Here is a 21,098-nt window from a genome sequence, read left to right on the forward strand (position 1 = left end):
CAAGCAAGTGCTTAGTAGCCATTTATCAGAGAGCGGACAGTGTAGTGTAATGTAATCTCAATGTTTAGAACTTAATTCGTTGTCAAAATGCACGTATTACTTATTTATTGAATGATAATTTTATAAGTAGTAAAGATCTTTATATTTAATGCCCCTTAAACACAAAGTATATATTTGAATGCTAATTACTTAAATTTTATAAAATCTCTTACTCTGAAAAATAAAAATAATTTGAGGTTCAAATTCCACTCAGATGCCAAGGAGAGAATTGAGGAGTTGTTTAACTAAATTAAAAAACAAAAGGCCCTTAAGTACCAATTTCAGCCCAAACTCCATCAACACACATTAATTTTTAAAAGTTGGGTTGCAAACAGGAGTTGCAGGCCCATTTAACACCAGACAGATAACTCATAAATGCTTCAACCCAAAACTCCAAACACATCTACTACTTTTAATCAATAAAATAAATGTGTATGTGAGGTTTGAGTTTTTTTTTTTTTTTTTAATTATTATTACAGGTTTGAGTAATTTTAAAACAAGGAAATTCCTTATTTGGTTCCTTAAGCAATAGATAAGTTAAAAAAATAAAAAGTAACAGATAAGTTAAAAAAATTTAAAAAGTAAAAAAAAAAGATAAGAATTTTAATCTGTATCTTTTTTTTTTTTTTTTTAAAGTCTTATCAAAGGAGAACGTATTGGGAGTTCCCTCAGTTAATGCTTAATGCATTAACATCTAAAAGTGTACTAATCAATTAAAAGTGATGCATGCAGCAGCGCAACAAAAGAAATGAAAAGAAATTTGGAAAGAATCTCTTTGAGTAAAGGAGATGGAAGGCAGCAATCTGCAATCGCCAAGTGTTTATCCGCTTTCGGTTCTGCTGCCCCACGCGACATCAAATAGCTCCACATGTCGTTGTCTAACTTGTCCTCGTATGGGTCACTTTCATGACTTTTTGTCTGTCTTTGATGTTAATTAATATTAAGTAGTCAGTCAGACTGAGGAAACCATTTCTTTCTCAACCAAAATTTGGACCACCTTGCCAACCTTCCACGTGTTACATACAAATCTTTGTTATTGGGGATAATAACATCCGGATCCTCAATTTTCCCTTCTTTTTTTGTTTTGCCCTGTAACCTGAAGTTTATCCGGACGCTTGTGCATAGGGATAGGATTACGGATTCCTCATTCGTGAAGTCAAATTTCACTAACAGCATGTTAATTAAACCACGTAAATGAGTTAATAATCAAAATATAATTTCCCTGTCTACTACTAATCACAGTCATAAGAATTGGTGACCCATGTTTATAATTATAGTTATAGAGCGAGTGCAGCAGTGGCGACCTTCTATTGAACATACAAAATACTCCTTGGTGGTGGTGAATTGCCAATTTTAACCAAATTTGACAATGCAGAATAGGCCGGACGGATCCCTATGAAAAAATATTTGCAAACTGTACCGTTACCTGTGTCAGTGTGTGTCTAGAAACCAGGGCCCATTCATTGTCATTATTTCAGTTTTTTTTTTTTTTTATCTATAAATAAAAGGGGAGAAAACTCCGCTGATTTTGTCTGTGATAATGGAGTATGCTCTTAGTACCAACTGAACCGTCGTTTTTTTAGTTTACAGTCACTTAAAAAAATAAAAAAATAAAAAAAAGTCATATTTGTCGTCGGTTTTTTCAAAGCAAGAAGAGTCTTTTTGTCTTTTGCTCACTCAGAACAGAACAGAACGGAACAGAATTTTCTGAAAAATTCTGAAACTGCTGTTTTGGATCTTCAGTTGAAGTGATTGGTTTTCCCTGGAGATTTTTGTTGCAAAAATGTTCGTGAAAACGCTGGTAGAGAAGGCTTCTATGAAGAAGGTGAGTAGCAACTGATCATCTTTAATATGCTGTTTGACTATCATTTGATGGTGATCTGTTTATCTTCAACGTCAGTCAACCTTCTTTTTCATTCATATCATGTCTCAAGATTTGCTCATATTATTAATTTATCATTGTCTAAATACGAGAACATAAGCCCTTTGCCTCTGCCTGTTCGATTGTTCCTTCTTTCTTTCTTTTCTTTTCTTCTTTTATTCCAATTAATTATTTTAATTACTCTAAATGATGATGGAAATTTGCAAGTAGAATATTTTTCGCTTTCGTGATGACGATGCTGCAGTAATTAATAACATGGTATATGGATAAATATACGCACAGACAGTGATGCTCTGTAACTGTAAAACAAAGCCCGAAAGTGGTTATAGTAAGTAATTCAATTCAAATCAGTGACTGATTTCCTTCCTTATTTTGCTGTTAAAGATTCTAGGTTATTTGGCAATCCGCCCCACTTCCTGGAAGAAATAATGGAGGATTGATATTGTTGGCTTAAAATTAATTGATAAATAGAATGGTCCTAATTTATCCACTATGAAGTTTAACTGTATAAAATTTGTCTGGTGATTAATTATAAAAGATAAACCCTCCGATACTCTCCGATATCCATGTTTATTATTTACTTATGGAATCTGAGATTTCGGTGCTGAAGGTAACAAGTCTTTTTTCAAATAAAGAGATAAAAAAAATATATCTAAGAGTGATCGTATGACTCAAAATTATTTTTTTACCATCATAAAAGCGATTTAGCAAGCAGCTAAATGCAATTGGAAAATGGTCTTAATTCATTAATTAATTGACTGTGTCTGCTCTTACGCATATTTCGGGTCCGAAATTATATCCTTATCTTTTGATTTTGATTCAAAGAGACGAAATAACGGTGGTCGGTGGTAATATTAATAACTTATTTAATGCAAGGTGGTAAAGTAGATTAGCAAGGAATGGGAGCGGACCCCACTGTCGTCTAAAATCTGTCCACGTAAAAAGCAAGTATGGTTATGGGGGCTTTTCACTCATGGGCCCACTACCAAAGCCCAATATTCATAAATGATAGCGAGCGCCCATCAATGTGTTTGTTTGTGTCAAATTATTAATTATCATGAACATGATTCTTCCACATTGGCTGTAGTTGATGGCTTATGAATCCCACCAATATATATTTGGCTCTTTGAACTTTGTTTCTTTCACTGCAGCCTGGAGGAAGTTCAGATGGTTTGAAGTCAAGTGATGTCGATCCCCGTTTGGTATTCCATTATGGATTCCCTTCAGGATGTAACAAGTTTGCTTATGATCCTCTACAAAAGATTCTTGCAGCTGCTACCAAGTACGTTTCTTTAATCACTGCAATGTGATTGAATTGCAATGAGGCGCTAGAAGATGAAGACTTGTTTGAATTCACTCTTTCATTGTTTTTTTTTCCTTTTTTTCCTCAGGGATGGCAGAATTAAGCTATATGGAAGACATAACAACACTCAAGCTTTGCTTGAATCCAGTGAAGCAGTATCAACCAAGTTTCTACAGGTTCCTTTTCTCATTTCTCTTTGATTTCAATCAGTTTATGTACATCTTATTAATGAATTAACACTGCTTGTGATTTTTAATTTGTTACCTGCAGTTCCTTGAGAACCAAGGCATTCTTCTGAATGTAACTTCCACGAACCTCATTGAGGCAAGTTATATAGTAGTTTGTTGATTCTTTACCGTATATGTGCATACATATTTCCTTTTAATTGTAAGTTTGGTCAAAAGGCATGCAAGTGTTATGGCCGTTGATTTTCCAAAAATATTTTCAAAAAATTTAGGTTTGGGATATAGACAAGAAGCGTTTGTCTCATGTTCATGTTTGTAAGGAAGAAATTACCTCCTTCACCATCATGCAACACAGTAACTACATGTAAGTTTCTTTACTTCAGAACAGGCAAAAAAACAGTATACCTGCATGCACTGCTTCTGGTTTGCTGAACTTAATTGGCGTAATATCTGTACTTTACCGGCAGGCTTCTTGGAGACACTGCTGGTAAAATTTCAGTTTTGAAGCTTGATCAAGAATCAAGTCAGATAGTGAAAATGAAGTACATTATACCTCTCTCGGCATCCCATGGTGAGATACATCTCAGGCCAACATTTTTTTCTTGTTGCTGTACAATCTTTTTCGGTGTACATTGATGATGATTAAGCATTTAACCACTCAAGCTGGTTGATCATCTCACTCAGGGAATGAAGTTTCTGGCGATCCTGCCGTGATAAATATACTGCCTCAACCAACGGCTGAAAGTAAGAGGTAGTAGTCTCAGTCCATTTTTTTTTTCCCGCTTTAAGTTACTTTCTCTGGGCTTCGAATCATAGAAGAGAGGCAATAGATTTTCTGCTGGGTAGGCACTGAGTAAATAATTTAACTAGGTTGGCTAATCGCCAACAACTCTTTCTCACCCTCATGTCCCATTTTGTAATTGCAGAATTCTTATAATATTTAGAGATGGCCTTATTTCACTTTGGGACATTAGAGAAAGCAAATCCATTTTTTCAATGGGTGGAAATGTCTTGCAATCAGTTTACCATGAAACAAAGCAAGTGACTTCTGCATGTTGGGCATGCCCCGTTGGAAGTAAAGTTGCCGTTGGGTACAGCAATGGGGAGATTTTAATCTGGGGTGTCCCTTCTATCCTAAATCTAAAGACTGAAGAGTGTGGCACTCAAAGTACTCCAATTTGTAAACTCAATCTAGGATATAAGTTGGACAAAATTCCTATATCATCATTGAAATGGGTGTACGCTGATGGGAAAGCAAGTCGACTATATATCATGGGTGCCTCTGACTTTGTTTCTATGAATTTGTTGCAGGTATTGTCATTATCTATACTTAACAAATTGCCCTTGCGCTACATATGTTTCTGCTCTTCTGAGACCCAATGGTTAACAGCTTGCTGATTTATGAATTTCTTGAGAAACTTTCCGATTCCAACTTCCTGCTTAACTTTGTTCAGAAAGAATTTTCCGTGAGCTTTTTGTTTTCCCCAGTAGGAGAGATAAAAGACTCCCATCTTTCAAAAATAAACCATTGAAATTTGAATTTCTCAATAAATATGCAGTTCTTCAGGTTGTGATCCTTATCTGAGAAATTTACTGAAGATATTTTGATGGAACAGATAGTCTTATTGAACGAGCAAACTGAATCTCGCACAACAAAGTTGGCCCTACCTTTATCTGAACCTTGTATTGACATGGAGATTATTTCAAGCTCCAGTGACCCAAACAAACCAAAACAAGATTCTTTCCTTTTGCTTGGAAAGTCAGGACATTTTTATGCCTTTGATGATTGTCAGATTGAAAGGTATCTTCTACAGTACCAATCTAGGTCTCCACCATCAGCCCCAAAGGAAGTCATGTTGAAGATGCCATTTCTGGATTCAAGCATCACAGCTATGAAACTCATCACAGGCAACTCATTTATTTTAAGTTCAGCAGATGAGGTATAACACTGTGTTCACCTTTATTGCAGAGCATGTAATATTTTAGAACGACATACTTTCATCACGAAATGGATGCCACTGATTTCTCTCACCATGTAGGACTATTCTTTGCTGGCAAAAAGTGTTCCATCTCTTCTAGATTTTGAGACAAAGCCGAAAGATGGCTCTCAGTCACATTCAAAGGTTAAAAACTTGTTTATAACCGGACACAGCGATGGAGCCATAAACTTTTGGGATGTGTCATGCCCACTTTTTCTACTGATTCTATCATTGAAGCAACAGGTAATTTTTTATGTGGCCTTTTCCAATTTATGTTTTCTAGAGTATATTGTTGAAATGCAGAAGAAAATGGTTTAAATGCTAATTTCTTTTAGTCGTACCATGGTCCAACTTTAGTTTCTGTGCAGTCTAAAGATTGTTATTCAAATTCCTTTACCTTCCCCTCACCCCCCTCCCCCCCGCCCCCCAATTACTCTAATATGCTTTTGATGAGTGTCTTGATTCAATTTCCCAGACTACTGGAAAACTAGCTGGATACTAGACTTTGTCTTGCTTATTCCTGTGATTCCTTGATGCAGAGTGAAAAAGATTTCTCTTTGAGTGGTATACCACTGACAGCATTGTATTATGATGGCACCTCTCGTGTTCTTGTTTCTGGAGATCAGAGTGGAATGGTGAAGTAAACTCGATGAAATGGTGAAATAAGATCATTTTATTCAATGTTTGAATATCCATATAACGACTTTTTTTTTTTTTAAAACATATATCTGCAGGTTCGCATCTTCAAATTGAAATATGAGCCGCATGCCATTGAAAACAGTTTCTTGTCTTTTACAGGTAGCTAACACATATCAATTTTAGCTTCAAACTCTAGTAATCTGTCCCCATAGTCTGGTCACTAAATCTTAAAATATGAAGTCATGCTCTGAAACTTTATGGAAAAATTTCATTTGTGGTGACCTTGTGGGAAAAAAATTCTTGACAAAAATACTAAACTAGTAATTGGATGGAATGACCTCAACAGTACCCTCTTTTTTACTCAAAAGAACATTTTAGATCCTCAATGATTGTAAGTCTAAAAGTGGAAAAAAAAAGTTCCTACTGCTAAATTGTAGTAAGAAATTTTTCTTTCATCAAGCCTTTGTCCTTTGTCTTCTTAAACGGTAACAGTTAAAAAAGAAGTTCCAGTACTGATATGTTACTCCATAGTACATGTTGCAGTCCATGCCAACCTTGTTTTTTATCTTAGAGTTATTTATTCGTATGTGAATTCTGCGATTGCCTGTCTGTGGTTTTTACTACCATAGGGATTTGGGAATCTCAAATAATAATATGCTTCGCACTATTGTTTGGTGCTGTGTTCTTTTGACAGGTAGTAAGAAAGGAAATAGCCACATCATCCATAGTGTTAAAGTTATGAAGATTAATGGTTCTATAATTTCTTTAAACATGAACCGTAATTCACAACATCTTGCAGTTGGATCTGACCAAGGATATGTAAATTCTCTTTTTCCTTTCTTTTTGTTCTTTTGTTATATTCTTACCTGATTACATTCACTATATTTTGGTAGTTATTTTCAGGATATCATAATGAATTCACCGGATATAGGCTCATTTTAGATCATTTTACCATAAAATCTACTTGCTGTGAAGGATAAATATTTATATCTATTTTTAACTCTTTGCTTTCAGGTTTATTTGCTTGATACAGAAGGTCCTACTGTGCTGTATCAAAAACATATTGCCAGTGACATTTCTTCTGGCATCGTATCTCTTCAATTTGAAACCTGCAGTTTGCAGGGTTTTGAGAAGAATTTTTTGGTTGTCGCAACTAAGGATTCATCAGTTTTGGTTCTTGATAGTGATAGTGGAAACATGCTGAGTACTAACTTGATTCACCCAAAGAAACCCTCCCGAGCGCTTTTCATGCAGATCCTCAGTAGGCACTATTCTCTTCATTTTATGATATTGTCTTGACAGTAACAACATTGACAACTGTCTGAAGCAATCAACTTTTTGATTGGATTGAATACTATAGATGGGCAGGATGGATTGGCTAGGGGAGCAAATCTATCAAATGTTGCAGGTATGAACAAGGGGAGTCCAAAAGAAAATGCTGTGCCAAAGCAGTGGTTTGTACTGCTATGTTCAGAAAAAGCAGCATGTGCATATTCCTTATCACATGCTGTTCAGGTAATGCAATAATTTTTTTCCAGCTCATTTTTTTTCCCTTTCCAGAAAAACTTCAGTCAATACCCATCCTTCTCTTTCATTTCTTTTGTCCTAGGGAGTTAAGAAGGTGCTCTACAAGAAGAAGTTTCATTCCTCATCTTGTTGCTGGGCATCAACGTTCTATAGTGGCTCTGATGTGGGCCTGATGCTGCTGTTCACTTGTGGAAAATTTGAGATAAGGTGGTGTGCTTTGTCTTAGATTTCAATTTCCATCAATAAAGCCACAACCATAGCATTAATTATGATCAAGTTGCTGTAGCATTACCATCTGTTTGTCAAATGTAGGAGCTTGCCAGAGTTATGCTTATTAAAGGAAACTTCAATTAGAGGTTTTGTATATTTGACACCTAAACCGAACTCATTATCCAACACTTTGATGTGTTCTTCGTGGGACGGAGAACTTATCATGGTAGAATCTCGTCATTTTACTTGTTCAGATGTTTTTTTAAAAGGACATAGTTTTCATCTCCATAGCTGTTTTATATCCTCTAACAGGTGAATGGTAATCAAGAAGCTTTTTTTATCTCAGCATTGCGCCAAAGGGATTTCTTTAGGTATATATGCGACGTTGCAAGTACTAATTACTCTCCATATTAAGATGAAACATTTTCTGTCTATTGATTGATCAAACACTTTTGTTTCTATTTCTAGGTTTTTGGACTCTGCCTGCCAAGTTTACAGTTACGATCCGACACTTTTACAAGAAGGGGTTGTCTCTGCATCCATTGTCCAAACGGAGAAGAAAAAGGTATGATTATGGTAATATAGAAATTGTTAGTTGTGGAACTCGTGATTTTAGAATTTTCTTTTGTTTGTGATAGGGAATATTCGGCTCTGTTCTTAAAGGAAACAAAACAAAGCAAGCCCCTGATGTTGAAAGAGAAGAAACTTGGGAAATTATTGAAGAACTTGCAACAATATTTTCTACTGCTAACTTTCAATGTGATTCTGAGAATACAGTAAACCTGGATTTGGAAGAAGATGAGGATTTGTTAAACATAGGTAAATTACATACATCTTGCGTTTCAATTGAGCTAGGTGAAAAATTTATTATCAATAATTGTGAAGATAACAAATGATTATTTTTTTCTATCATCTACGAAGATGATATTGACCTAGATGGTATCAGAGAAAAACCCAAAGAACAGAGTATGTTGGCAGTCATGAATAAGCAGATATTGTCAAGCAAGCTTCAGGCTTTTAAGGGTAAGTGCAAGATGATAAACAAATCACCGTGTCTGCTTTCATGCTTTTATGTGTTTCAATGTTTTAGGACTTGCTGCCGACTTACTAAGCTGAAAACATTTCATTTTCAGGTAAGTGGAAACAGATGAAGGGGAAGAATGAGAAAAATAACATGAAAGAAGAGCAACAAGATGAGAAGACCGGAGCAGTTGATCAAATAAAGAAGAAATATGGGTTTTCACATTCTGGTGTAAGTTGGCACATTCATTGAATAAACATTTTGCTGATACACAAAGTATGACTAATGTACTCAAGTTATTCATGAATAGCCATTATTTTTTGTCTCTGATGTGAATGTAGGAACCTAGTGTTGCTAAAATGGCTGAAAGCAAGCTGCATGAGAATTCGAAAAAGTTGCAGGTACTGTGTGAAATTATTGCCTTTGTTATCAATTCCATTCGCCCACCCCTACAATTTCCAGATCGTTATCATGCTGTCGGTCAGTTAACAGAACTAGAATGCCACTTCTTCACAGTTTTTTTTTTTTTTTTGGCAGGGAATCAACTTGAAAACTACAGAAATGCAAGACACGGCTAGATCATTCTCGTCTATGGCAAAAGAGGTTCTGAGAATTGCAGAACATGATAAAAAAAGCTCGTAAATTCTATCATTGAGACTGAAAAATAGTTGTCTTCCTCTATTCTTCTTACTTTCTTTCAATTCTTTTGCTGTATAAATATAATCATTTCCATATTTTACGTCCAAAGATTGCTGCATGGCTATGGCTACAGTGTCATCCGATTGATTTGGGCAGTTGTGTATAGGGGTGCCTTTTTTGTTCCCCTTTCCCTTTTTTTTTTCCTCCCCCTGATTGCCACCAGACTTTGTTGTCTAAAACGGAATATTTTCGCTGATGCAAGAGTATTTTTCTCCTTATTTCCAATAATCATGAAATATTTTATTTTCTACAAAGCATAATCAAGCATGGCAAGTTTCATGCTATAAGCTCACAATTCAAAACGACCAAATATGTCATGAGAGATTTTCAAGAACAAAATGCATTTTGATGGTATGGATTAATGCACCAAGTAGTACTTTACTTCAGAACTTGTAGCAAAAGCAAGCAAATCTTTTCTACCTCTCAGACTGAGATTTTTGGTAATCAGATAAGCTGCAACATCTAATGCTTGGATACTGCATCTGTCAACTGGTAATAGATATTGTCTTTGAGAGAATCCCTATTACCTGGGCTCAATGTGAAAATGGTTGCCCCTGGATGATTTCTCAACCTTGCAACTGCAAAGGTTAAAGAAACTCAAATGATATATAACAGTCTACAAAATTAAAAAGGGAAAACGATGCTAATGAAGAAAAAAAAACAATGAATCCTGCCCAATATACAGCCTCAAGAATTCTAATTAATTATCCTTTCCAAGCTCTCTAACAACAATGCAATGTCACTTAAAAGCAGTTTCAACAAACATTTTCTTTACTTCTTTGAAAACAATGGTTTACACCGCATTAAGCAGTTTGGTTCTCTACTTAGACAGGCACGGTTAGAACCAAAAGTATCATGGAAGTTCAAAGGAAAGTTTTGATGAACAAATATATTTGTGTTAAACAGATGCACCTGCAGGTATGTCTCGGCCAGATTTTGGAGCGGGGATGGAAGCCAAAACTGGTATATTTGATTCCAGAATTCTAAGCACAGCAGGGAAGAAAGATGAACTAAACAACTCCATTTTACCAACTTCGTCGATAACGAAGAGATCAGTATCTGCTCCGACCTGACAAAAGGAATGCCTTTAGACCTTGGTCAGATAGGATGCAACTGATTAAGAATGGTCATAAAAAAATATCAGTGTACAGAAGATTTTGGGAATTTTAGAGACTGCATACTCAATTGAATCCCTTTGTTTCTAATCTCACATTATATAATTCAACATAAAAGACCTCAAATATATATATATATAGATTATTGATTACACATCTAAGTGAGAAAAGAAAAAAGCAACCTGCAACTCAGGCAATGCTATTGCTTCGAATGATGCTACATCTACTTTATATCTCCCTACAGTTGGCCATCTATAAGATTCCGGGCTGCCATTGAAAAAACAACAATACATTCTTTAGCTGGAGATGAAAAATCGAATAATAAAAAAGCACAAGATGAAGAATTTGCAGAATAAAGTCTTAATTCGAAAAAGGTAAAGAGAACAAATTGCTACAAACAACCTAGACATAAACAAAAACATAATGCATTTGACAATCAAATTCAGCAACTTAAAGATCATATGGTAAAGTAATATAAAATAAATTTTACCTCGAAGCATTGATGGAGGCAAGAGGGGCTCTACGATCATCTAAAGTGACCACTTCGAATCCAACCCTTTGGCCACCTTGTCTAATCTCTCCTATTAATTAATTAATTAATTAACTATTGATCAAATTATCATAAATTTTGACCCAAAAAAAAATTTATTTGCAGGCGACAGGAACACAAGTAAAATTGTGGAAGAGAGAGGAAGAAGAGTAAGAGAAGGAGCTAATTAGGATCACTTAACTTGAGACTTACCAGTGTAAAAACCCTGAACCTTTAAACTGGGATTTGATGCTTTGAGGCTTTCCAACACTCTCATTATTAGAGTTGTTTTGCCCACTCCCTGCATGCATTATTTTTAATTTTAACTGATGAAAACCCATAAAAAAAAATATATATATATATATATTCATAAACCGCAACTTGAGGTTCAAAGGAAGGAAACCGACTGATGAGACGATGGGCATACGTCACTTACCGGAGGACCTGTAACCAGAAAGCACTTTCCGGCTCCTGCTGCCATTTTCTTCCTCTTGTCTGTTTCCTGCTTACTGCTACCCCCAAAAGCACTTCTAAGTTTGTTCTTTGAACACACGAGTGTCTACCGGGTCGGCTTATCTGAATCGAATATTTTAAGTATTAACAAAAGTTCAAAAAAATTATCTGTATATTATAATAATAATGATAGTCTCCACCCTACAGTCGTCACTTCACTCTAATTAATTTTTCTGTTGAAATTATGATTTGTCAATCTTAATTGAAAACAAACCATGCGTGCTTGCACTTGGTCACTGAGTTCATAAAATTAACGACCAATTTTCTTTTACTTTCAATACAAATAGGATTTGATATTTTCATACCAAGTGGGTTTTCTTTTTTTCTTTTCTTGAAATTCCTATCGTAAATTCAAACAAGCTAGTAGCTACCCTTAGCAATCATACGACGCGAACAAGAGCTTCTCCAACTCATTGAATCTAGATGTCTAATCAAATAATCAATGAGCAATTTTAGAGAGTCCCTAATCAAACTGGCTTATTAAGAAATATCATAATCAGTATCGAGTTCAGTTCAGTTCAAGCTCTAACTTTTTCCTTCTTTCAACTTCCGGCACAGTTCCATCATCTTCAAAGGAGATTATTGGCATCTTGATTTTGAATGAAAAAGAGCGAAAGTTTAAGTGAGGTTTCGATGGAATTCACAATAAAAACAAAAAACAAAAAACTAAAAAGAAAGTCATACACCCCAACCCCATATGCTAAAACATTTCTGCCCCAAAAGATGCTTCCCAAAGACTTCCTGGCTCCCAGTCATTATATGGAGCTGTCCTCTGTCACTCACAACACCGTTTCCACCCAAAAAATTCCCATTGTCATTTTCTTTCAAGGTAGAATAAGAAGATTTTCCCTTTTTATCAATTAACACAAATTTAGTCCAAACACTATATATTAAAAACAATAAAACTCCTCAAAGTCAAATTGATTCATAAATAAAGATATACCAATCAATCAAATTCCATTTGATTTCAATCACTAACCACATGCAAACGTGCATTCCACTGACAAACACATTCCCAAACTCAATAGACTTTGACCAAACCTCATACTCACACAATATAGATAAGCCGACAAACAAGCACAGCAGCCTCTTCCATTGCACAAAGGCAAGAATATCTTAGTGCGGCGACATATACCTCTCTTTTGTTATGGAATCAACTGTTAACATCCAAGAACACCCCCCCCCCCTTCCAAAAAAGTAACATCAAAAGGAATTTTTTGACATTTCCAAGAATATAGGAAAGTGCTTAAAAGACAATTCTACAAGGACAACATGCAGCAGATAATATAGCACTATTGGCAAATAAAATTGTCATGCAACAAAGTACTAAAATCAACAAAAGAAACTAATAAACAGCAAATTCCAGATCCACTGCAAAGCCTCAAATAAAATACAAAACTAATCTCCCAAATATCAAAAACTAAAACAATAAACTAGACAAAAAAAAATTGAGAACAAATAATACTACAAAATCAACAATTTTGTATCAAACAAAATTACATTTCTATACACCAACCAATACTGCCACACCACAAAATCTTCTCATAGAAAAAGGACAAAAAGTGAGACTAATAATATAAGCAAACAAACCAATAGATAGATCCAAATCTCAAATATTTTCAGTAGGCAACTGCCTGCCTGAACACAAATTGCTATAATCGCAATTGACATTCAAAAGCAACCAACAAGCAGTGGCCAATGTGCACCAACATGAAAAATAACTGAATAAAGCAACAAGATAGACAAATAAATAATACATATAAATGTTGAAACTAGATGATTAAAGACTTAAGAGAACATTTAGGTACGTATCCATCGATATGGTGCTTCAGTAAATCCTGAACAACACTTGATTTCTTTCCTAATCTAATCTAAAAGGCTAAGGGTTATCATGTTATAAGCAATTCTACTAGATTGCTAAAACTTCAACTTTTTGAATCCTTCGCTGCCATTCTCTAATCATCATCTTCCTCCTGTAAAACAAACAGGAAACTCAGTCAGAATCAGATCAACGAAGGATAACATTTTTTTAATTACACAAAAATCAATAAGTTAATAGTTGAAGGAAAACCTCTCCACTGCCTTCTTCATCATCCTCATCATTCACTTCAGACTTGGACTTGTCAGATTCATTTTCCTCAGCAGCATTTACTCCATCAGCCTATTGTAAAACAGATCAACATCATTAATAAATAATCATTCTGTCATCAGAATTATCATTATAAACAACAATAATTCCAAAAAATATTACCAACTGCTTGTTGTAATCCTGCATGTTCTTGTTGTAATCAGACTTTCTTTTCTCAGCCTTTTCAACAAATGGCGCTTTCTCCTAAAATCGTATATCCAAAGTAATATGAACAAACAAGTCGATGCATATATATAATTTTTTAAATTAAGGGGGAAAAACTAATATATTAAATATAATACTTACATCATCTGACATTGACTTCCATTTTTCTCCAGCAGCTTTGCCAACCTGATTCATAAGAAAGCTTACATTAAAAATTGGTTAGGAGAGAAATAGTATAAATATATATCACTTAAAATTCGCATTAAAATTATGAAATCACTTACAGTAGCAACAGATTTATTGTTAGGATGAGCTTCTTTGAACTGCTTCCTGAACTCCTCCCTTAATTTCGTCAAAAATAAATTGAGATTTAGAACTCTCTAATCAGCACGGAAAAAAACATAAAAGGTTATTTTTGTTTTGTAATTTTGAAAAAAAAAGGAAAATAAAAACTCATACATGAAAACGAAGAAAGCACTAGGAGGCCTCTTCGGCTTGTTTGGATCTTTCGCAGCCTTGGGCTTCGCTGTTCGCTTGCCGGCTCTCGCCCCTTTGCTCTTCAGCCTTTAAACACCAGAAAAAAAAATTCACAAACAAGCTTGAATAAAATAAATATACAAGCGACGGTAAAAAAAACAAAAACGAATAGATCTAATGATACAATATTATCAAAAATAAGGAAACTCACTTGCTATCAGTTCCTACCGCGTCAGCTTTCGATCTGCCTCCTTTCATGATGAATCCTGCACTAAAAATGACGCAAACCGGTGAGAATCGGTGAAAATCGGGGTGACTCGGATGAGTCAGCGCCGGAGAGACTCAGCGAGTTACCTGGTGAGGTTAGGGTTTTTGGAAGACAAAAGGATATGCTTTGTTTGTGAGTGTGTGGACCTTTGTTTTTGACTTTATGAGGCAGAGCGAAATAACGAAAGGTTGATTTTGGAGGAAATAAAAAATTTTATAAATTGAAATTACGAAAAAAATTGAAGTCCGGGTTTAGGCGGGATTTCGAAAATCTTTTGCCAAGTCACCAGTCCGAGTGATGTGATGCTATTGGGCCAATTGAGGTCTTCCTAATGTCTTGTGTTTCTCCAAAGACTCACGTGTACCATCCTCGTCTCTTCGACCTTCGTATCTTGCGGGAGATCGTGACACGAGGGCATCATTTGTAGATATTTTATATAGAGATTACACGTGCGGTCTTAGAGTAAATGACGGAAACCACCCTGTACGATGTGTCATTTCGGATGGGTAGTTGAATCTTATCAATACGCAAAAGTAGAAAGCTCCGTGACGTTGATCAGGCGTGTAATTGGAACTGTTGCCAAGAGGGCTAATGTGTAAATATACATCTTCGTTTTGGATATTTTGGAGAATAAGCTTCCATTCATCCTAGATTTAATGACAATTTTGGATTCATTCCTCAGTATATAAGGGGCTGTTTGATATTGTTTCTGAATTTGTATTTTTAAAAAATAAAACTGAGAATGAAAATAGTATTTTAATGATGCATTATTTTAAATTTAAGTATATGTTTAGTATCATTTTTTATATTTTATATTTTAAGGCTAAAAACAATAATATGAGTTCAGCAACAACTTAAGATGGTAAAAATAATAAATTTATGTTTGATAGTATTATTTTCAAAAATAATTTTTACTAAACATTTAAATCATACTTATAGTTAAAAAATAATTATTTAATTAATATATACACAAAGATACTATAAATAATTTAATCAAAATAATTATTAAAAATTACATGATGATAAAGTTTTAGTATTAGCATTAATAAAAGAAAAAAATTACTTTGTCATAATTTTTACAATGTCTCGGTTTTATGCTCCTTCGGACCGCCCCATAGGTTGAAAAATGGTATCGGCGCTTGGGAAACGTGCAAATTTTTAACGACTAACGAGCCATGGCTTGGGGGATCTTGCTATGTTTTAATTGGTTTAGGTCGTCTTTGGCAAATTTGGTTTGCGATGGGCTGTCCATGGCAGGGTGTGTGTCCACCGCAATAGTGTTTTTGGTGTGACGTGTTTTTTTTTTAAAATTTAATTATTATTATTATAATTTTAATTAATTGATGGTTTTTTTTTTTTGGGTAAATGATGATTTGTCTTCAATAATGTAGAAGTACATTTATTTGATGAATTTAATGATTTATTAAAGTTGTGAGATTTGATAATTTATTAAAAGTGTTATTATTGATTTGATAATTTTCTGAGAGTAGTGGGAGTATTTTTATTTGAAAATTAGTTTATAAGCTAATTATAAGAGAGAAAAAGTCGGAGGGCCAATTTCGAAAAATCAAAAAAAAATTTGGGCTAGTTATGTGAATTTCCTTTCAGCTGATTCCTTGGCATGACATGATATTTTTTATGTCTGCTCAAAACACTTCCTTTTCCTTCCTTGGTCTCGTCCCCAACAAAAATCAGAAGAGAAACTGAAAATACCGTCAAAAGAGAAACTGCTTTTGATTGAAATCCACAGAGGAATTTCGCTGGCTCGTAACTCTTTTTTTTTTTTTTTTTTTTTTTAAGGTTTTAATTTCTTTATATTTATTTTTTGGAACTTCAAATAATTGCTCTTGGATTAAACTAAACTAAATCAAACTAGTATCCAAATGCATAGCGCATGGTATCAGTTTGTTATGCTTTGATCTAATCAACTGTTTCTGTTAGATGATATTCAAAATTGAAGTGCAATTTTTCCAGCTTGTTCATTCATTCGTATAATCGAGAACTAAATCCCAAAGCCTTTAATCATGCTTATTTTGAACAATAATAACATATTTTCTATTTTATTTTTTGATTTCTGTGACTGTAGGTTTTATCATTTGAAGGAGTTGTCTCATCTGCTCAGATCAACTAACTCATTTGAAGCTGAAGCTGGTCGTCGTATTCTACTCAGCAATCAGTATCGTATTGAATCACTTTCTCTCTCTCACACATCAATAATCATAGTAGTATTTATTTGCCTGTCAATTGGCGTTCGGTCATGACTGGGAACGAGAGTGAGAGTGAGCTCCCAGTGCCACCATACCCTCCAATCGAGCCAACCGCATTCGACCTCATTGTCATTGGAACTGGCCTGCCAGAATCTGTAATTTCGGCCGCAGCATCCGCCTCTGGCAAATCCGTCCTCCACCTCGACCCGAACCCATTTTACGGGTCCCACTTCTCATCTCTCTCCATTGCTGACCTGACTCACTTCCTTAACTCCCATTCTACACCTTCCTCTGTCTGCCCTGATCCTCTTTACTCTGATGTTGAGATATCCAATTATGCTCCTCGACTTCTCAGCCAACACCCTAGAAACTTTAATTTAGATGTATCCGGACCGAGAGTTTTATTTTGTGCCGATCATGCTGTAGACTTGATGTTAAAGTCTGGGGCAAGTCACTATCTTGAGTTCAAAAGTATTGATGCAACTTTTATGCTGGATGCTGATGCTAAACTGTGTAGTGTGCCGGATTCACGTGCTGCGATTTTTAAGGATAAGAGTTTGGGTTTGATGGAGAAGAATCAGTTGATGAGATTCTTTAAGCTTGTTCAGGGACACTTGAGCCTAGATGAAAGCGAGGAAAATAATGTGAGAATCTCCGAGGAAGATTTGGACAGTCCTTTTGCTGAATTTTTGACTAAAATGAAGTTGCCTCACAAGATTAAATCGTACAGTCCTTTCCCGCCTGTGACTTTTTTCTCCATTATCTATTTATGGCACTTGATTGCCTGGTTGTTCTTCCGGTTGGAGATGCCTTGCCGGTTGAATCAAAAGATTTGCTTTACTCTTTCTGTTGTTGATTGCTAATGCATTCTTTTGGTTTTGTAGTATTGTTCTATATGCAATAGCGATGGCAGATTATGATCAAGAAGTCAGTGAATATGTGCTTAAGACAAGAGATGGCATCAATCGATTAGCTCTCTACAACTCATCCATTGGCAGGTTAGTGTTAATGTTTTGCCTTTTTATTTTTTTTTTATTTTGGTATTATTGAAAGTTTTGGCTCTGTACGAACTCATCTGATGACTGGCGTTGTTTTATTCAGGTTTCAAAATGCACTTGGGGCTTTGATATATCCCATTTATGGGCAAGGGGAACTACCACAAGCCTTTTGCCGTCGTGCTGCCGTCAAAGGCTGTCTTTATGTAAGGTTCAAAGGATGCCTTCTGCTTTATCTTCCTTGAAAAATTTTGTTGTATTTGAATTAGAACTGTCGCCATTATCCTTTTGTTTCTTTGCTGTCAGATATCATCCATGTAGTATTGAACAACATGATAAACAGTAGTTGTTTGTTATTTGTGGCAATGGGAATGGGAGAACTATATGAGACAAACTTGGGAGAAGGGTGTGGATCATGAAGTAACTGCTTGCTGCCTTTGTGCTTTTACTGCACCCTTTCCCTATGCCAATATGTTTCTATCAAGTTTAAGGGTGTCCAGAAAACAAAAGCTACAGTCGGTAATAGCACTTTAAGTTGCTTGGGTTGAAAGTGCAGTAGTTTTATTTCAGACACCTGATTTAAGTTTGCATTAGTGTTTCTATTCTGATTCTACTTGAGTTAATGGAATGGGTCTGCTCTTTTTGAAAAACATTGCTTGATATTTAATACCATTCTAGGAAAATGTCGAAATTTTGGTTGTTGAATGGGCTACATAAATACGAGTTGAAGGTGTAATTATTCTGTTGTACCTCTGCTGAGTTAATTTGCTCATCTTCATTTGAAATTCTATGGTTAGGTTCTGCGGATGCCGGTGATTTCTCTGCTTACGGATCAGGTCCGAAGTTTGCTTATAAATTTGGTTATAACTGGGAATTTTCTTTTATTTAACTCAATAGGCTACTTGTGTCGAAGGAATAAATTATATGGTTTTATTTGAATGCAGAATAGTGGGTCCTATAAAGGTGTTAGATTGGCTTCAGGTCAGGATATATTTAGCCACAAGTTGGTCCTAGATCCATCTTTTACTGTTCCGGGGTCATTAGCCTCATCTCATCAGCAACTGCAAGAAAGTTTTCAAGCTTTTAGTCTCAGTGATAATAAAGGCAAGGTGGCTAGGGGGATATGCATTACAAGGAGTTCCTTGAAACCAGATCTATCAAATTTTTTGGTGATATTTCCTCCCAGATGTAAGATTGACTCTTGGTACTTTTGCCTTTGCTATGCTGAGGATTTCAAGTGAAATAGAAAAGCTGTTTGCTTAACTTTTTCTTCTTTTTTGTTACCCCTCCAGCTTTGTTTCCCGAGCAGGTTACATCAATCCGAGTTCTCCAGCTTGGTGGCAATTTAGCTGTGTGTCCTCTAGGAATGTAAGATTTTTGTGTTTGTTTTGAAGCCGACTAGTATTTTTCTTTTTATCGTTTTATATGATCAAATGTTCTGGAAACTGTGCATCCCATTAGACACTATCTGCTTAGGACAAAACAAAAATTATCCCTTTGACTCTCAAATATGTAATGCCTACTTTTAATATCATGATACATATACGTGGCTAAAACTATCTTTACCCTTATATTATCTTTTGTGTGCTAATAGATGTGAGTTCGAGAAAAATTAAGTGAAACCTACTGTATATGAATTCCCTGTTTTCGGTTCTGTGCTCATTTGAAAATTAGTTGTGTCTGATACAAAAATTTAACTGCCCCCTACTTTTTAAATGAAATTTTGTGATACTTGAGTTCACATAGCTTTTCTTTTTCCTTGCTCAGGTTTGTGTTGTATTTTTCAGCTTTATGTGATGAAGTCAATCAAGGGAAAAAGTTACTACACGCAGCCTTAAGTGCTCTTCAGAAACTTCTTGTTACTGGAACAGCTGGAAATAGCTCCACCGCTCAAAGTGAGGATATGGAAGAAGCAAAACCCACTTTACTTTGGAGCGCATTGTATATTCAGGATCTAAGTTTGGTATGTTTTGCATCTGTCTTTTCCTTGCCGAAAGTTCTCTTTCATAGTTTTAAAATGTACCTGTATTGTGGGCGTGCACTGATTTTTATGTTTTTTCTTGCCCTTCTTTTTTCCCCTTTCTTTTATAAAGGGATACTGCATCATGGTTACAAAGCTGCCGTGTTTCCAGGATGTAATTCGCAAAAAGCATTATGTTCTCATTATTTTGACTTGTAATGCCTGTTTGATAGAGTCATGTGTTTATTTAGGGTCAGTTTGGATCTATTATCTCCACTCCCACACCAGATGGAAATCTGAACTACAATGATCTTTTAGATGCAACTGAAAAGGTACATCATCTTCAGCTTGTCATAACGCTTGAAGTTTTGTTTTACTAAACTGCAGTTTTGTGAAGTTCATTTGTTTGGACTAAGCATTTGTCGTCATTTTGAGATGCTGATGAAAATTTGGTTATGGCAATCAACAGCTATATCGGAAGTTGTATCCCAATGAAGAATTATTTCCGGAGACCACTTCCCCTGAGAATTCCGAAGATGATGCTGGCCTTACTCTAGAGTCCTGAAGGTATTTTGCTGGATCATATTGGTTTCTTTTATCATTACCAGGAATATTGAATCTGATTCAATTTATCCGTCTAACAGTGAACTGGCACAGAAGTTGGAGAAATACTGTGGCGGATGAAATGCCATGGCCGTCAAAAACTGTTGTGGGAACGTGGTAAGAATTTGTTTTCATGATTTTGGTAGCGTTTAAAGATTGAAGTTGTGAACTCCAGAACTTGGCAAAGTATGATTTTCTTCCTCAACATAACCGTACGACCAAATGCCGTTCACAGGAATTTTGTTACCATGCAAAAAGCAACCCATAATACGTGAGGTTTATTGTGTTTGTATATTGAATCTGCTTCTGCTTGTGATACAATAATTTTCTTTTTTTAATTTTCATTTTGATAGAAATACAGTAAAATTTTTAAAACCCAAGTCATGATTATACATGCGTGTGTGTTCGTTTCACTAACCAAACCGTTGATATCGGAAAAACAAAAAGCACCTTTTCTTTTGGTCACAACTCTCAATTTGCAGACAGGGTGTGGAGCAAACTTCTTCAAAAATTTTCAAAATCGGACAGATGCAAACGCCTATTCACTGTACGCTGTACGACGTCGTTACCGGTCAAAAACCTGCCTCAATGGCACTTTTGTTAATTCTTGTTGCAGCGAAGGTCAATTAAGCTTCCTTCAACTTGCCTAGCCGT

The 21,098-nt window shown here is 35.4% G+C and overlaps 4 protein-coding genes across 8 annotated transcripts; 2 read left to right on the forward strand and 2 right to left on the reverse strand.

Annotated features, from left to right (window-relative positions):
* The first annotated feature begins 1,390 nt into the window (after nt 1–1,390).
* Nucleotides 1,391–9,702, forward strand: LOC102630995 (uncharacterized). Its single transcript, XM_006467017.4, has 24 exons — nt 1,391–1,864; nt 3,073–3,203; nt 3,313–3,400; nt 3,495–3,548; nt 3,682–3,773; nt 3,877–3,980; nt 4,094–4,160; nt 4,336–4,720; nt 5,026–5,349; nt 5,449–5,631; nt 5,928–6,023; nt 6,123–6,186; nt 6,722–6,846; nt 7,042–7,288; nt 7,388–7,542; nt 7,637–7,761; nt 7,867–7,990; nt 8,077–8,135; nt 8,233–8,329; nt 8,403–8,583; nt 8,686–8,787; nt 8,898–9,016; nt 9,127–9,186; nt 9,323–9,702. Exons 1-24 carry the CDS (start codon nt 1,823–1,825, stop codon nt 9,425–9,427), a joined length of 3,129 nt encoding a protein of 1,042 aa, XP_006467080.1. The 5' UTR covers nt 1,391–1,822; the 3' UTR covers nt 9,428–9,702.
* Nucleotides 9,703–9,842: 140 nt separating this feature from the next.
* On the reverse strand, nt 9,843–11,765 carry LOC102631298 (uncharacterized). Of its 2 annotated transcripts, none has more exons than XM_006467018.4 (6): nt 11,556–11,765; nt 11,342–11,429; nt 11,090–11,180; nt 10,782–10,866; nt 10,397–10,553; nt 9,843–10,062 (listed from the first exon to the last, which is right to left on the reverse strand). In XM_006467018.4, the coding sequence occupies exons 1-6, from the start codon at nt 11,607–11,609 to the stop codon at nt 9,947–9,949; spliced, it is 591 nt and encodes a 196-aa protein (XP_006467081.1). In that variant the 5' UTR covers nt 11,610–11,765; the 3' UTR covers nt 9,843–9,946. The 2 variants fall into 2 exon arrangements, with proteins under 2 accessions (XP_006467081.1, XP_006467082.1); XM_006467019.4 differs by having other exon boundaries at nt 11,565–11,754.
* A 1,453-nt stretch (nt 11,766–13,218) lies between these two features.
* Nucleotides 13,219–14,900, reverse strand: LOC102630695 (high mobility group B protein 4). Of its 2 annotated transcripts, XM_006467016.3 has the most exons (8): nt 14,766–14,900; nt 14,623–14,677; nt 14,394–14,498; nt 14,219–14,276; nt 14,076–14,120; nt 13,893–13,973; nt 13,713–13,802; nt 13,219–13,614 (listed from the first exon to the last, which is right to left on the reverse strand). In XM_006467016.3, exons 2-8 carry the CDS (start codon nt 14,667–14,669, stop codon nt 13,597–13,599), a joined length of 444 nt encoding a protein of 147 aa, XP_006467079.1. In that variant the 5' UTR covers nt 14,670–14,677; nt 14,766–14,900; the 3' UTR covers nt 13,219–13,596. The 2 variants fall into 2 exon arrangements, with proteins under 2 accessions (XP_006467079.1, XP_052300178.1); XM_052444218.1 differs by having other exon boundaries at nt 14,623–14,842.
* Nucleotides 14,901–16,282: 1,382 nt separating this feature from the next.
* LOC102629900 (rab escort protein 1) lies at nt 16,283–20,836 on the forward strand. 3 transcript variants are annotated; one of them, XM_006467013.4, is made up of 11 exons: nt 16,284–16,446; nt 16,766–17,610; nt 17,771–17,884; nt 17,988–18,087; nt 18,679–18,717; nt 18,826–19,069; nt 19,174–19,249; nt 19,649–19,844; nt 20,093–20,173; nt 20,311–20,408; nt 20,486–20,836. In XM_006467013.4, the coding sequence occupies exons 2-10, from the start codon at nt 16,937–16,939 to the stop codon at nt 20,404–20,406; spliced, it is 1,620 nt and encodes a 539-aa protein (XP_006467076.1). In that variant the 5' UTR covers nt 16,284–16,446; nt 16,766–16,936; the 3' UTR covers nt 20,407–20,408; nt 20,486–20,836. The 3 variants fall into 3 exon arrangements, with proteins under 3 accessions (XP_052287172.1, XP_006467076.1, XP_052287171.1); XM_052431211.1 differs by having other exon boundaries at nt 16,302–16,479; XM_052431212.1 differs by lacking the exon at nt 20,486–20,836 and having other exon boundaries at nt 16,283–16,446; nt 19,975–20,173; nt 20,311–20,411.
* Nucleotides 20,837–21,098: the final 262 nt, after the last annotated feature.

This window comes from Citrus sinensis, chromosome 7 (genome assembly GCF_022201045.2).
Source record: "Citrus sinensis cultivar Valencia sweet orange chromosome 7, DVS_A1.0, whole genome shotgun sequence".
Lineage (NCBI taxonomy): Eukaryota > Viridiplantae > Streptophyta > Magnoliopsida > Sapindales > Rutaceae > Citrus > Citrus sinensis.

Bases quoted from the DNA above. Each gene is read 5' to 3' on its own strand.
- LOC102630695 (XM_006467016.3), bottom strand. From the start codon at position 14,669: ATGAAAGGAGGCAGATCGAAAGCTGACGCGGTAGGAACTGATAGCAA. The intron at 14,277-14,393 runs GTATGAGTTTTT...GACGAAATTAAG, and splicing joins AGTGCTTTCTTCGTTTTCAT to GGAGGAGTTCAGGAAGCAGT. The intron at 14,121-14,218 runs GTAAGTGATTTC...CTTATGAATCAG, and splicing joins ACAATAAATCTGTTGCTACT to GTTGGCAAAGCTGCTGGAGA.
- LOC102631298 (XM_006467018.4), bottom strand. From the start codon at position 11,609: ATGGCAGCAGGAGCCGGAAAGTGCTTTCTGGTTACAGGTCCTCCGGTA. The intron at 11,430-11,555 runs GTATGCCCATCG...TAATGCATGCAG, and splicing joins CAGGTCCTCCGGTAAGTGAC to GGAGTGGGCAAAACAACTCT. The intron at 11,181-11,341 runs GTAAGTCTCAAG...ATTAATTAATAG, and splicing joins GGTTCAGGGTTTTTACACTG to GAGAGATTAGACAAGGTGGC.
- LOC102629900 (XM_052431212.1), top strand. From the start codon at position 16,937: ATGACTGGGAACGAGAGTGAGAGTGAGCTCCCAGTGCCACCATACCCT. The intron at 19,250-19,648 runs GTAAGATTTTTG...TTCCTTGCTCAG, and splicing joins GCTGTGTGTCCTCTAGGAAT to GTTTGTGTTGTATTTTTCAG. The intron at 19,845-19,974 runs GTATGTTTTGCA...TCTTTTATAAAG, and splicing joins ATATTCAGGATCTAAGTTTG to GGATACTGCATCATGGTTAC.
- LOC102630995 (XM_006467017.4), top strand. From the start codon at position 1,823: ATGTTCGTGAAAACGCTGGTAGAGAAGGCTTCTATGAAGAAG. The intron at 3,204-3,312 runs GTACGTTTCTTT...TTTTTTCCTCAG, and splicing joins ATTCTTGCAGCTGCTACCAA to GGATGGCAGAATTAAGCTAT. The intron at 3,549-3,681 runs GCAAGTTATATA...CAAAAAATTTAG, and splicing joins CTTCCACGAACCTCATTGAG to GTTTGGGATATAGACAAGAA.